At 38.8% G+C, this 13,635-nt stretch overlaps 1 protein-coding gene across 3 annotated transcripts in view; it reads right to left on the bottom strand.

Moving 5' to 3' along the window:
- Window positions 1-13,635, bottom strand: part of NME7 (NME/NM23 family member 7) — a 96,320-nt gene that overhangs the window by 60,202 nt on the left and 22,483 nt on the right. For all 3 annotated transcript variants that reach the window (XR_010469795.1, XM_065049936.1, XM_021299721.2), the window contains exons 3-6: window positions 13,242-13,408; window positions 7,969-8,079; window positions 4,215-4,265; window positions 1,631-1,838 (exon numbers count right to left, since the gene is read on the bottom strand). Coding sequence is in view for 2 of the 3 variants with exons in the window: in XM_065049936.1 (XP_064906008.1) it covers window positions 1,631-1,838; window positions 4,215-4,265; window positions 7,969-8,079; window positions 13,242-13,408 (537 nt within the window). In the remaining variant the exon portion in view is untranslated. The remainder of the gene's footprint in view (window positions 1-1,630; window positions 1,839-4,214; window positions 4,266-7,968; window positions 8,080-13,241; window positions 13,409-13,635) is intronic.

The raw sequence follows: 13,635 nt of genomic DNA on the forward strand, positions 1-13,635 counted from the left end.
GCGTACTTTCATGCGGCATTTAGCTTCCAAAAGAACAACTCAGTCTTCCAGTCTTCCACCGTAACTGTTCAGTTTACAATGCATTCATTAGATGTGGTTGGGATTTTGAGTTTCCTTCAGAAGAGTTCTTTTAGGTTCCTTTATCTTATATCTCTTTCTTTTCAGCAAAGCTTCTGCAAGGTACAGCCAATTAGTTTCCATGGCAACTGCTATTCAGCCATATACTACTGGGCCTACTAAATTAAAATAGGCAGAGGGGTACTAAATTTGCAATTTTTGTTGATTTACTGAAGATTGGTATCAGTAAGACCACAAAAGATGCAGACACCTGAAAAAGTTCAGCAAAATAATCCCACAATCATAAATATATTGCAGATGAATGGGGCCTTCAAATCGCATTTCAAAAATAATGAAACGTAAAAAGAACAACAAACTTAAGCTGAAACACGTACTTATGCTTCTAGTAAAAAAACGTATGCTAATAGATGCTCTTTTCTACACTTTTGGTCTAAAAGCTGGCACAGTTGTCATGACAGTACACAGAAACAAAGAGAAACTTCCACCCTTACATATGAAGACATCTAGCTATTTAACCAGAACTACAAAAACTTTTCTGACTAAAATTCTCCTTCATCAGAAAAGATCAGTTCCATCCAAACACCTTCTGACTATGCACCATCTTCATCAGGTCTGCCAGCAGAAAAAGTGTATAATTTCTTGTCAAAACCAGAGGCACACGGAGAGGATCCAGCAGCCCAGGCACGGTACGGATAAGCGAGATGAGTGCTTGACCAGGAGAAAACCACCCATGCTTTGCAGCTATGCTATGCAGCCTAACAACCAGCCAGAAGAAAAGGCTGACCAGCTCTGCCCTCACCACCAGGAAATAATCTCTACATATATTTTCTAGTATACAGTACTTGGCAGCTTATGGTCTACAGCTAAGATACCACAGTGCAATACCAATCAGCCATTGTATAGCAGCATATCTACCCCACAACAACACACACAAATAATCGCCTCAATTCTGTAGAAATGCTGGTAATACCTATCACCCAATCTCAGGGCTTTTTCTTAACCCTAAGGAATGACATACTGCAAACAAAGCAAGCGAGAAGCTAACTCCTCAATGCCAGGTCCATTGTATTACTTGTCAAAACATAAAGCAATGCAAAGCGGCCTGCTTTCATAATTATTCATTCTGAACAATGACAGCAGAGGAAAGCAGGCTGCAGGCAAAGGACTGGTAAGGACCGTAGAGGAGAACAGGTAAGAGAAACACAGGAGGGCACAAAAGGATTTAATTGTTTCATGCCTTTCTTGTTACGACCAACATTGGTAGGCTATAGGTAGATTATGCAGACTATGCAATTAACTCAATGTTTGTGATGTACAGAAAACATTAAAAATGACCGGGCATGCTCTCCTGATCAAAGGGCCCGTTGTGGCAGAGATAAATGAGATTTCTGTTTCCATACAGTTTACTTTTCCATGCTTAAAAGGATCCATGAAAAATATCTAAACTAGTTCTGAAGTCAGGTGGGGGAAAAAAAATGAGGAATTCCTGATGCAGCTGTTATCAGGTAACATAAAAACACACTTCAGTCAAACAACACAGTCAAAAACTTACTTGAGCAGCTGAAGCAACTGAATCTGGGCCATGAGCTGCATTTCTTAGGCCATCATGTCCATAGTTCGCTCTAATGCTGTCTGGTGCATCAGTCTTAGCCACTGCAGAGTTTGCTGGCCCCAATAATGTTTTCCATTTACAAATTGCATCATCTCCTAAGATTTCCATAGCAACAATGGGACCACTCGTTATAAACTCCAGAAGCTCACTGCAAAATGGAAACAGCACATGGTGATCCAAGTTACAAATTAAAACCAACAAAAACATATGATCTAGTGGAGATGCTCAGAACCCAAATGGTCAAGGCTTTGATCAACCTGATCTATCTTTGAAGTTGGCTCTGCTTTGAGGAAGAGGTTGGGCTAGGTCATGTGCACACATTTTCTTATTATGGTTGTAGAAAAAGAAACAGATAATACAAACTCACTCAAGCTACTATGTAGTATGTTAGATTCCAAACGAATTTTTTAAAGATCAGTACTGGCTACAGTGAAAGAGACCCTGCCAATCATTCATCTGACAGGAACAATTCCTAAGCACATCTGTTCTGCACAGTGGGATTTCAGGATCTTCACGCATGCCCCGTGTGCGTTCCTCACTGACACAACTTCAGCACTGCTGTCAGGACAGATTGCTCCACTGCCCTGTGGACCTCTCTCATGGATTTTGCCCAGACAAAATACAAATTAGAGAGAGAAGGGAGAAGCAATATTGGAAAGTTTGTAGGGGAGAGGAGACTTAATCACAAGGTAAGTTATCACATTCTGGCATAAGTAGAAGTCAACTGATTTTAATGAGATGAATCCAAGTAAGGAGAAAACATTATCAGGAGCAGCCTGCCTCCTGTCCTGACCACCTCACTCACATGGAAAACAATCTCCCAAACTGTAATTCTATTCTATATCTTCACAAAACATGCATACCAACAAGCCTGACTTTTCATTGTGTAATCAGGAAAGAACAACAAAGGAGAAAGTTGACTCAACACTTTTTGTACTACTTCCTTAAAAAAAGAGCTTTACACAATTGTAACTGTGAATGTGTGTACTTCTCCAGTAATCTTCTTCCTAATGATCATTTATGCAGAGAAGAAGAAAGAAGAAAAAGAGAAATCCTACTAGTTCTTTGCTAAAAGAATGATATTAGAACTATGAAAAGTTACATAAACATAAAGAAACTACACAGGGAAAAGTTACTGGAACTCAGATTCTGTTGGTCAGAAACTGCTTATTTAGGAAACAGTTGAATGGCTTAGACATTCATACCCAAGGAAAAGAACAATTTCTACAAAACTGCTTCCTATGCAGGGTAATGCTGAATATTAAATAATTTTAAAAATTAAACTATTTCTATTAAAACCATTATTTTCCAAACAATTGCTATTTTTCCCTACTATTCACTAGACTTACACTGACCAGTGAACTTGCAAGTTAAATCCAAATTTAAAGACAAGTAATACAATGCTAAATATAAACAAGTCAGAGATTTTACATTTTACTGCCTTAAAGGTTCTTGTTCTACTAGATTTGCAAAGCTTTATAAGTATTTGTTTCTAATTTAGAGAAAAATCCTACATGGAAGGTGTAGCCAATAGGACTGTAGGATGTGAGACAGGCACATCATGGTGGACAAAGGCTCCAGTTCCTCAGATAATTACCATTAGTGTAGATAGACATCTGTGAAATAACACTGCAGGTAAAATTCTTTCTTATTTATCAAGATATTCAAGCAGGCTTATTCATCAAAGAAAAGACAATTCTAGATCTTCCTCTGATCTCCAAAGTGATCAGAGTAGCCTGGGGCCATGCCTCTCTGAAGGGCTTGAGTTTGGACCCACAATAAATCAGTTGCTGTTGCAGGAGAGCAGCTGGCAGATCCTAACACTCAAGCACTTCATAATAGTACTGAAAACAGGTCTTTTGACCAAGTCAGTGCAAACCCAGGTTCCAAACTGTCTGAAAAACACAAGGCAGAGCTGCACCCTCTTCCTAAAAGAGGCAGACCACCAAATCCAGAGGGAAGAAAAGAAAGCTGTTTGTTGGCACTTTCAGGCAAAGTAGAAAAGACATGATTTCCGGATCGTAAGTGTCAATCTGGTCAGTTATGGAAAGACTAAGGTTTTTCATACTAGGTGGAGCAGTCTAGCACTACAAGAAGTTTGACATCTTGTCCAAGAGCAGCAGTACAGTAAACAACTGCTCCATGCACTATACTTTCAGTTATTTATTATTTGGGGTACTTGCTACCAAATGAATTCTTGCAGCTAAGTTTTCCCCCATTACTTGCAAGCTCCATCCTGCTCCTGAAGATGCTCCTTCTCTTGGCTTTGAAGCTTTGCCTTGCTAGGAACATTTTCACTTCTGAGAGACCAAAGACATTCCCCTGATATCACCAGGTTGTAAAGAGTGTGAGTTAAAACCCTGCATAGCTGAAATAAGGATCTATCCCTGGAGGAAGATGAACAAGGTTCAGACTTTGCAAATGGCTGATTTTCAATGGTCCTGCAGTACCCAATACAGTAAAAGAATCCTGTGCATTCAACAAATAAGCTTAATACATGTCAAGCTGAAATTGATATACCTACTTATAATAAGGTTTTGATTGATGGTCTACGTAGAAATCAACTGCTTCTTTTCTGGAAGAGTAAAAGGATACAAATATACATATGTAGATACATATACACACACACTTTTATATATATATATATATATATATATATAACTTCCTGAAAATCACAAACTATCATTCATCAATATGTTTCTACAGGTAATGTCTTCGCAAGCTGGACAGCTTCTGGGGTATTCATGTCCAATAACAGAAACTACATTTAACTTTCTGTCATTTTTGTTGTGGCCACAGGTGTAGATTGTAGCTGGTTCTGCCTTGTGCTCCTGCTCTGCGAAGTAATTACTGAAACCTGTAGCATGGATTTTCAGGGTCACTGATGGTCCCCACATTCTCAGGTTGAAACATAAATGCAGCAGTCACTTTCTTGCCAAGCCATTCACTGCTATGCTGTTTCCATTCTTCATCTCAGTTTGTGTATGTTGGTTAATGAAGTTTGGTTTTAAAAAATAAATAAACAATTTATCTGCTTCACTGGAACCTATTTCCTTATCAAGGGTAGTGTTTGCTTCCACTGGTGCACAACAGAATATTGCATAACCTGGTTTCTATTCAGTATCCTCAAATGTTACAAGTCACCATAGACAGCACAATGCCCTTCAGATTAAAACCTGCTTTCTCCCACACTTTCCCACTTGAAAACTCGATTTGGTCTTGCACTTCCCCTCAGGGAACAGAGCAGTTACTACCTGCTGCTTTGTCCCAAAGCAATGGGGTTTCTGTAATGAGGAGGTCTCCTTACATTGCCAGGCAAATAAGAGCCACTAGGCATACAAAGTATGTCTGTACCACAGCTGTTACTTAGCCTTTTCTCAGGTACTAGCAGCAAAAAGACACCTTTTTCTGGCAAGGGGTGTCTCTCTCCAAGCTCTGCATTGCCACAGCCACGCTGTTAGCAGCACTGGGCTCGGCTACACAGCTATACAAGTTTCATGGACCATGCTACAGACCCACCATCCAGTCACTGGTGGGCTTTTCACCTCACCAACCGCTGCACACCACCTAGCCAACCTATCTTCTTTCCTGCTTTTTTTCTCCAGCTGCTTCTCATGTATGACTCTTGCTTACTGCAGTGCTTTCTATGCATGGCAACAGCTAGAAAAACCCATAGGCATTTTCAAGTCCAGCCCTGTTATTTTGCAGCTTCAAAATTTCACTTCAGAAGTGCAGGCTTGGTCTTGGCATGCTCCAAACCCTGGTGTGTACCACTTTCTGAAGGTGGAATTTGTGGCGAAGGATAAGCTCTTCAGGAGGACTGACAGGTGAAAGCAAGCAATATTGCTCATCCCTAGTCTGGGCACAAAGTTCATAATCAAAGTAGAGCTGCAGGAAGACTAAAAGATTCCCACTTGGAAAATTGTTTTTATATGCAGTCTTCTGATTTTTTCTGATCTCCACGATTTTGCTCACTTTTTGCAGCCCTCTTTACTGAAAGAAATTACCTGCATGTTTTTCAAATAACAGATTCCAAGTCTGAACAAAGGCACGGTTCTGTCATCTGTAATAGAACTTTTCACATGTCTCTCCCATTTGCAGTCCAGACCTAAGACCAATATTGCCAGAGGAAAGAAATAACCTCAAGAAGAGCCTAAGAATTTAATTTTCCTAACCTTGACAAATATGTGAATAGTCACAGCCTTCTGCAAAATGACCACCTGCTCACTGGAACTGAGTAATTCCTGGTTTCTTGCTTTCAGTTCAGTGTAAGCATGAGCCATTCAAAGTTCAAAAGATTATCATTAAGCATACAGCTAATATGTTTTCCTTCCATTTCATAACTCAGGCAGAAACATGATTTCAAAATTATGCTACTCACAGCAAGCTCATAGTACCTTCAAACCTACACTCTGCAAATTGCCTACAGTTTTTGCTTACAATTCACTATTTCACCAGAAAATCCTCTTCTTAACTAATTCACCAAATAATTTTGGAAAGCAAATACAAAAAAGGTATGCAAACAGGTTAAGTTTGATCGTTTTGGAACATGAAGAAATATTTGAGGGATATATTTCTAAAACAAATTGAGCTCTGCTACTCAGTTCTGAATTCCTATTGCAATAAATATAAAACTGCAGTTGTGCTGTATAACTAAGTTCCTTTTTCATTTCATCTCTCTCATTAGTTCTCTGCTTTTAAAGAATGAAAAACAGTGTTCACCTGGGAATAACAGACTGAACTGACATATGATCAAATGAAAATACTAGAGAGCTGACCTACCAAAGCAGGTGCCTGCCCTTACTTTCATATCGTGGCTACAATTTTTACAGAAGACAGGAATCTACTTAACAGTGATTGCGAGACAAACGCCAGTAATAATCCCTTTAAAGAAAGCAGTAGATGATGGTGCTGGTTTGAATGAGCATGCCTGCAGAGATCTAACGGCAGAAGACTTTGGTAAAACCACAGTTCTATAGTTTTAAAATGGCACAGTCCCAAAAAACAGAGCATATAGTATGCAGAGAAACCAGAAATACTCAAGACATTATTTTACATGCATCCAGTATCACAGCCCAATTTTGTACTTATTAATAATTATTTCCAATTATACAAGACAAGCAGGAATTTTGATAGTAATAGGCAATAAAAATTCAAGTCTCAAAATTTCTTGCCTTCAGTGTAAGTCAACTCTAAACCATGCAACTTGGCTCAACAGTTCTTCAAAATCTCAGACACTGAAACAAAGAACCACCCCAACTAACACCTCAGGATCAAATCTTTCAGACTGCAGGAGAGCAAGCCAAAAAAAAAAAAAGCTGTCTTGAAAGACATTGTGAATTGTAAATCAGCATTAGAAACCTGATTGAACTCACAATCTGGAGTCATTTGAGGAAGGATTTGGGACCAGTATCGTCAAACATTGCAGCAGGTAAATGCAGAGACAAAAGGAAGTCACATAGTTGTTTTATCAGTATTACAGAAAGCCAAAAAGGTTTTGAAGTAGGGCAAAATTGTTCCTGACCTCACACAGAAACCATAGGAACACACAAAAATGGTACTAGGTAAGACAGGTTTTCTTTTCAAATACATGTTGTATATAAACAAGTTTGGCAAAGCAGCAACAGAGAAACAGTGCAGTAACTTTGGGAAGTCTTCTAGGGTAAATTAATTATGTTTTCTTTTGTCTGCAGCATGCCCATTTTTAAAATCTTGTGGTTCAATGAGATAAGTGGAGAACAGCAAAGGCTGAGGTGGATTAGGAAGATGCACGAGTAAAATCTGTCCAACCCTGCAACATCATCAGAAGATCACTTGCTTTGCCTGTGACTCGCAGTCATTAAAAAACAAACAATTTTTGGTTCTGAGAGCACAAATTAAGATAAGGGGTTTATTGAGAGCAAAACCTCCCAATTACTTTAAGGACAACGCTGTTATAATCAGCAATATGGTTTTTACCAGAAAGCCATGAGGTGAGGACATTTGGACATGTCAGTAGTAAACACTGCTGAATTGCTAAAGCTATGGTAGTCACCCTGGATTCATACAGAAACATGACACATTTAATCATCCATAATCATTTGCACAGAGCTTTAAAATACTTAGCTTAATTTTCTACGTGCTTTCAGAAACCTACATGATTATGAAACAGATGAGTCTTCCCTCTATTACTCACTGGAATGGATTTGATGTGTCTAACACCACAGGATAGCTTCAGAGAACATTCTTAACTGCAAAAATACTCAGATACAGCAGAGCTAACCTTAAAAATTCCTTACCTTGAAAGCACCATCATTTTGGCCTTAGTTATTGTAAATCCTGCATTAATAATGATATCAATTAATTCTCCAATCTTGGGCACTGCATCAGGTTTAATCAAAGCCAGTGTTCTGGGGAAAAAAAAAAAAGAAAAAAAGTAGAGAGATGCAGTCAACACTACTTTCCTTAGAGCATTTGGTGTGCATGTTGAATTTATATTTGGACAAAAATCCATCACATCAAAGACAGTAATTCTGCCACAGCCAAACATCATCGTTCCAGTGTCTCATCAATTTCCACACTGCTCTTGAACGCCTGCACAAGACATTCTGATTAAAAAAAAAAGAGTTCTGCACATTACAATTTCCTCAGCTTTCTAACCCAAGTCAGCTCCCAGTGGTCCCCCATCAGTTATTATTTACTGACTTCTCCCTTCACTCTCAGAGCAAACAATTTGACCAAACAATTTGTCTTAGTTAGCTAGTGTATATCCATAGCTCCTCACTTACAGATCTGGGTTACAACACAAGTGATTTGTTAATGTCTCCCTCCCTGTGCTTGCTCAGCTCTCTTTTCTCCTAATGTTAGCCACTATATTCATAAAAATGAAGCTGTTAAAATTTAAAAATACTACTTAAACACGTGCCTCTTCCATTAAAAAAAAAAAAAAAAAAAAGATTGTTTTGTTATTACTTTTAAAATACCTGGAAGCTTCAGTGAGAAGAAGGTCCTATTATGCTTGGTACAGTACAAACACTTCATTGTATACAATTTGCATGCCAAATAGCTGACAGTATTAATAGACACAATAAAAGGTTGGCAGAGGAGGTATTACGTCTCTTATACCAACTGACAGCTATATTCTAAGGAAGACCAATCCACAACTCTCTACACTCTCCCCCACATCTTTGTTTCCAAGTACATCCTGTCTTCTCAATAATTATCTTTTTATACTGTACATCCCCAAGGCCAGGACTGTTTTATTAGTGCACTTTGCACAGCAGCAAGTACACCATCAGCACTAAACATATTATTAATCAAAAACAACAAGCACAAATAAAAAGGTCTGTAAAATGGCATTTTCTATTTGCATTCATCTTGCAGTGAGTCAGCTTCAAATGCGCTCAGCTTACAAATCAACAGATTTATTCAACCCTGTATCTGAAAAACTCTACGTCTGACAATGCTAAAGAGCTCTTTCCATCTTTTCCACTGTTTCCAATAATGAAGGCTACCTAAGATAGATTTCTTTCTTTTAATTGCAGTGCTTCCTTAAATGAAAGGCATATAATTGCAAATTTCTTATTTTACATACCAGCATAACATGGAAAGCAGCCTTTAGGTTAGCAGCAATATATTATAGCCTGGGAAAATATGTTAAGGTTACAGGAGACGGATAACTTCCACTAGATCTACTTTGAACCTCAAGTGATCTCAGACTGACAGATGCTTTGGGAACAGACTATCTATTTCACAGCAAATCTAAAGGAAGGTAGGTATTAGGACCAGGAAACGTAAAGATTTGAATGTATGTGACATTTCACCTGAAAGTAACGGAGAGATATAAATTACCTTCCGAGCTCAGAAACAGAGATCTCCTCAAGCATTAGGAAGCTCATACACGCAGACCAGCTATATGACACAAAAAGACTGACGGACTAAGAGTGTAGCTAGAAACCGCATCAAAGTAGTTAACCAAGCCTATGCTTCAGCCCATTGCAGTGCAAACTAAAGTAGGTTTAGCCCTGTCTTCAGATCAGCAAAGACTGACCCTCTGGCAAATACTGAACCTGGTTTGCTGGCATAGTCCATGCAGCGCACGGCCTGTAGCCTGTTCACCTCTTCCTCAAGGATTTCATAGCTCCATTTCATGATATGATTTATCGTGACAGGGTATGCCACATGCATTGTGGTACACGAGGGTGAGCAGCTGCATGCTTGACCAATGACACGTACTCACCTGGTCACACCACGTGTGACCTGCATCCTGGCATAAGAGGTTCTCAGCCCTGTCATTTACCGTGAACAGTAAGGATCGAATCACTGGACAAGATCTCCAGTACCATTTGCGTTTTCTTGAGGAATACTTTTTTGAATTTATGTTATTACACAGACTATTTGAGACAGACTGCTAATGCTAGAAAGAAACTGCCCTTTATTTTGGTAATTCCAAGTTTTCTAGTAAAACTGTTATTCCTAGCAATATGTAATGAAATATTGCATTATGAAGCAATGTACCTAGAAGAAATTAATACAAACTGCAATAAGCAACTGTTACAATATCTTTTCTCTAACAGTGATATATAAACTTTAACATTTCAGAGTGAGCTTCTCAGAAGTATGCAGGATAAGAAAAGTACAATTCAGGATGCTGAAGACTGTTTCTCACATTGGATTTTGATTCATGTGCCCTATTTTTAGTTTTAATCAGGAATATGTTTCTTGTGGTTTGACATGATGCAGTCTGTAAAGTACATCTTGAAACAGTTTTATGTCTAGGAACAAAGGAGAAAGAATGAAAATTAAGCTAATTTGCTTATATTTTCAGAGAGACTGTACAACAGTACTCCAATGAGTACTGAAACAACAGAAGATGGGAACTGATCAAAGGAACGGTGCACAAAGCATGCTGTGGCTATGCTTGTGAGATCTACTTATGTCTAATAATAGGACTGTTGCGTGTACAGTAGCTTGTGTCTTGTCAGGGAAGAAACGCTGATTATGTCAATAACTAGAAGCATAAAAATAACATATCCCAATTAAAAAAGAATTCAAATATTTCTAGTTCAGACCCAAGCTTTATAACACTATTTTCAAAGTCAGTGATATTAACTGACTCTAAGCATAATCTACTCAGACAGGACACACTACCCACACAAATGTCTACTTCAAGCTACAACCACCCAGGATCACAAGCGAAAGACTACAGAAACAGAAATCCCTGTCCCAAGCCAGTGATCTCTTATGTCGTATGCTCTAAGTAAGCACATGCTTACTTACCCATTTTAGTTACTGTTTGTCACCATTTCCTTATGATGCACTGATGGGGAGTTAGAAAGAACACTGAAATATGGCTCTATTTAAAAACTGGTCCTAGACGTAGGAAAAGTAGGGGTAGAAACTCCATAGAACTGTCTTGATAATTTTAGGTTAATTATAGAAAGGGCCTGTGCAAACCTAGCCTCTTTTTACAGAGCTATTTCATACCTCACGTACCTAGAGTCATACTGACTTGGTTGACTGACAAAAACAAAGGTCCCTAAATCAAAACATTTAAGAATTTTACATGCATTCCTCAGTCTCCCTCAAAGGTCTTTGCTGAGTCTGTCTGCATACATATTCAATGATAAAAGAACATATTTCCAATGTTGAACTAAACTGCTGATAGTACTGTACAGCACAAAGGGAAGAAAAAGATGGTGAAACATTCTGCCTCATACATCATCCTTAAAGTTATTAATAGAATTCCAGCTACAAGTTATTTTAGGAATTACCACATATTGCAGAAATCTTACTATACATGTTTAACTAATAACTGCTGTAAAACCTCCTAGACACAGGCTAGAAAAGACAAACACTTCATATGCAACTGCTTTGACCAAGGACTCTTTTAATATAACTCTGTTTACCCAGTGAAAGTTTCTGTGAAGAAGCTGGATTTTGAGAATCCCTTGCTTGTTTAAGACACCTTTTGCTATGTTCCTTTGGGCTATTCTGAATATGCAACACCACTTGCATATCTATGTTATCTTTCAGACAACATTCCTGAAATGTTTTCCAAACAGCTGACATGTCATAAATTCCCTCCCTTCCTTTTGTAGAGCAGCACAAAAATGCACTCCCTCCCAGGACCACTTCATTGACACAACTATGGTGTTGCTGTATAGACAGCAATTCCCTTACAACAAGAAGAAAATGTCATTTTATCACAAGATGCCTTTTCTTGGTATAACTACATCAACACCAGGGCTTATGCTAGTTTAGGCAGAGCCGGAAATACAGTTATAAAAATGATATTGATATAAAAGACAATAAACAAGACAAATGTAATCTACCCAAGGCTCCACTGAGAACAGAAAGAGTAGCAACATATACAGAAGCCGTCCTCTGGTGATCTCCACCTCCTTTACTGCTCTTCCACCATTCCAAATTGCAGCTTGGAGTAAAGGTATAAGGAGAACTCCTTCTGGAAAGATACTGTAGCAGTCATTTCCAAGGTGATGTTTTCGTGAGATTAAGACAAAGATATGTGTAGAAACTTGCAGCTCTTCCTGTATGTCTGGTTATGTACAGCTCTCCAAAAACAGTTCAAAATAAGCCCAGTTAGGCAGAAGGAGCAAGAAAGTAGGGAAACAGGGCTCACTGGAACATCATACCTAAGAAAAGATTCTGTGTTCTTTTCAAAAAAAGATGGAGCAAATTATCAAAATGTGTTAATTTAAAAATTGTGAGGTTATCTGCACAGCAGTTAAACCAGATTTAAAGTCCTTGTAAAATAACCTTATTGTAATTTTCTTAAGTGTCTCCTGATATTTTTGTTCTTGGATGGGCTCTGAAGGTCTTTTCCAAAGCAAGTCTTTCAACCAAAAAGAGATTATGAGTCTTCATCCATTACAAATGAAATTTGTCTTAAGCCTATAGGTTTCGTTGACATTCTCACTCCATATGTCCCGTGCTCATGCATACAGAGTTTAGAAGATGCTGAAAAAATTATCAGAAAAAAAAAGTCTTTCCTGGTGGGAAAAACAATGGAGAAAGAGAATGGGCCCCTCTCACTTCTGTTTCTGCTGTTTTTAGTTACTCTTCAGTAGATCTGACTGGTAAGGCACTAGGCTTCTGCACAGATCCCAGAGACATGTGATAGTTTTGCAGGATCCAGGCCTTTTGAGTCTATCACACATCAGGGTTACCATAAAAATTCTGCCCCAAGAGAATCCACAAATCACAAGATCTCTACTGCTGCCTGCCCCAGGGAAGTTATAATGCTGAACAGGACCCCATATTTTCCTCCTTCCTCTCCTCTCTCCCAAGGAGAGACCTAGAAGAGGCAGTTGACACCATGGAGAAGATGGCCTTGAAGATTTATCAGGTAGCTGTGACAATCGTGGGTTTGCCCATAAGCACGGCCCACTTCTCTCCAGCTATCAGTGTGCCAGACTACTTCAAACTGTGTGCAAACTTGTAGCTCTCTCTTCCTCTCCCCACAGTACAGAAAACTTTTTTCCAGCAAAGAACAACTACTTTGAAACTCCAACCACAAAGGCGGATTTTAAAAAAAAACATGCTTTCTTACCTTTCTTTGCGGCTCCCCAGCTTGCGGGCTGTGTATTGATCCCCATAGTCCACTAAGGACAGATGACGGGAAAAAACAGTAATTTTGTTGCCCACAAATAAATCCTCAAGGTGTAAGCTCTCATACTTGGTACGCTTCAGAAAGGTGCGATGGTTCTTCACATCATACTGCAGAGAAAACAAAATTAAAATCTACCATAGCAAGAGATTTAAGCTGTGGGAAAACTCAACCTAATTTGTACTCAACCTTCAGAAATTTCCACAGTAATGTTGGATTGAATCTGATCACTAAATTGATTTAATTCCTAACCCTTTGAACTTGCAGGAAACCAGGAAAGCTTAGGAGACTAAACACCGGTTGCCAGTTTGTCACATTTAAACAGTCTCGGGCTGAC

The sequence above is a fragment of the Columba livia genome, chromosome 1 (genome assembly GCF_036013475.1).
Source record: "Columba livia isolate bColLiv1 breed racing homer chromosome 1, bColLiv1.pat.W.v2, whole genome shotgun sequence".
NCBI lineage: Eukaryota > Metazoa > Chordata > Aves > Columbiformes > Columbidae > Columba > Columba livia.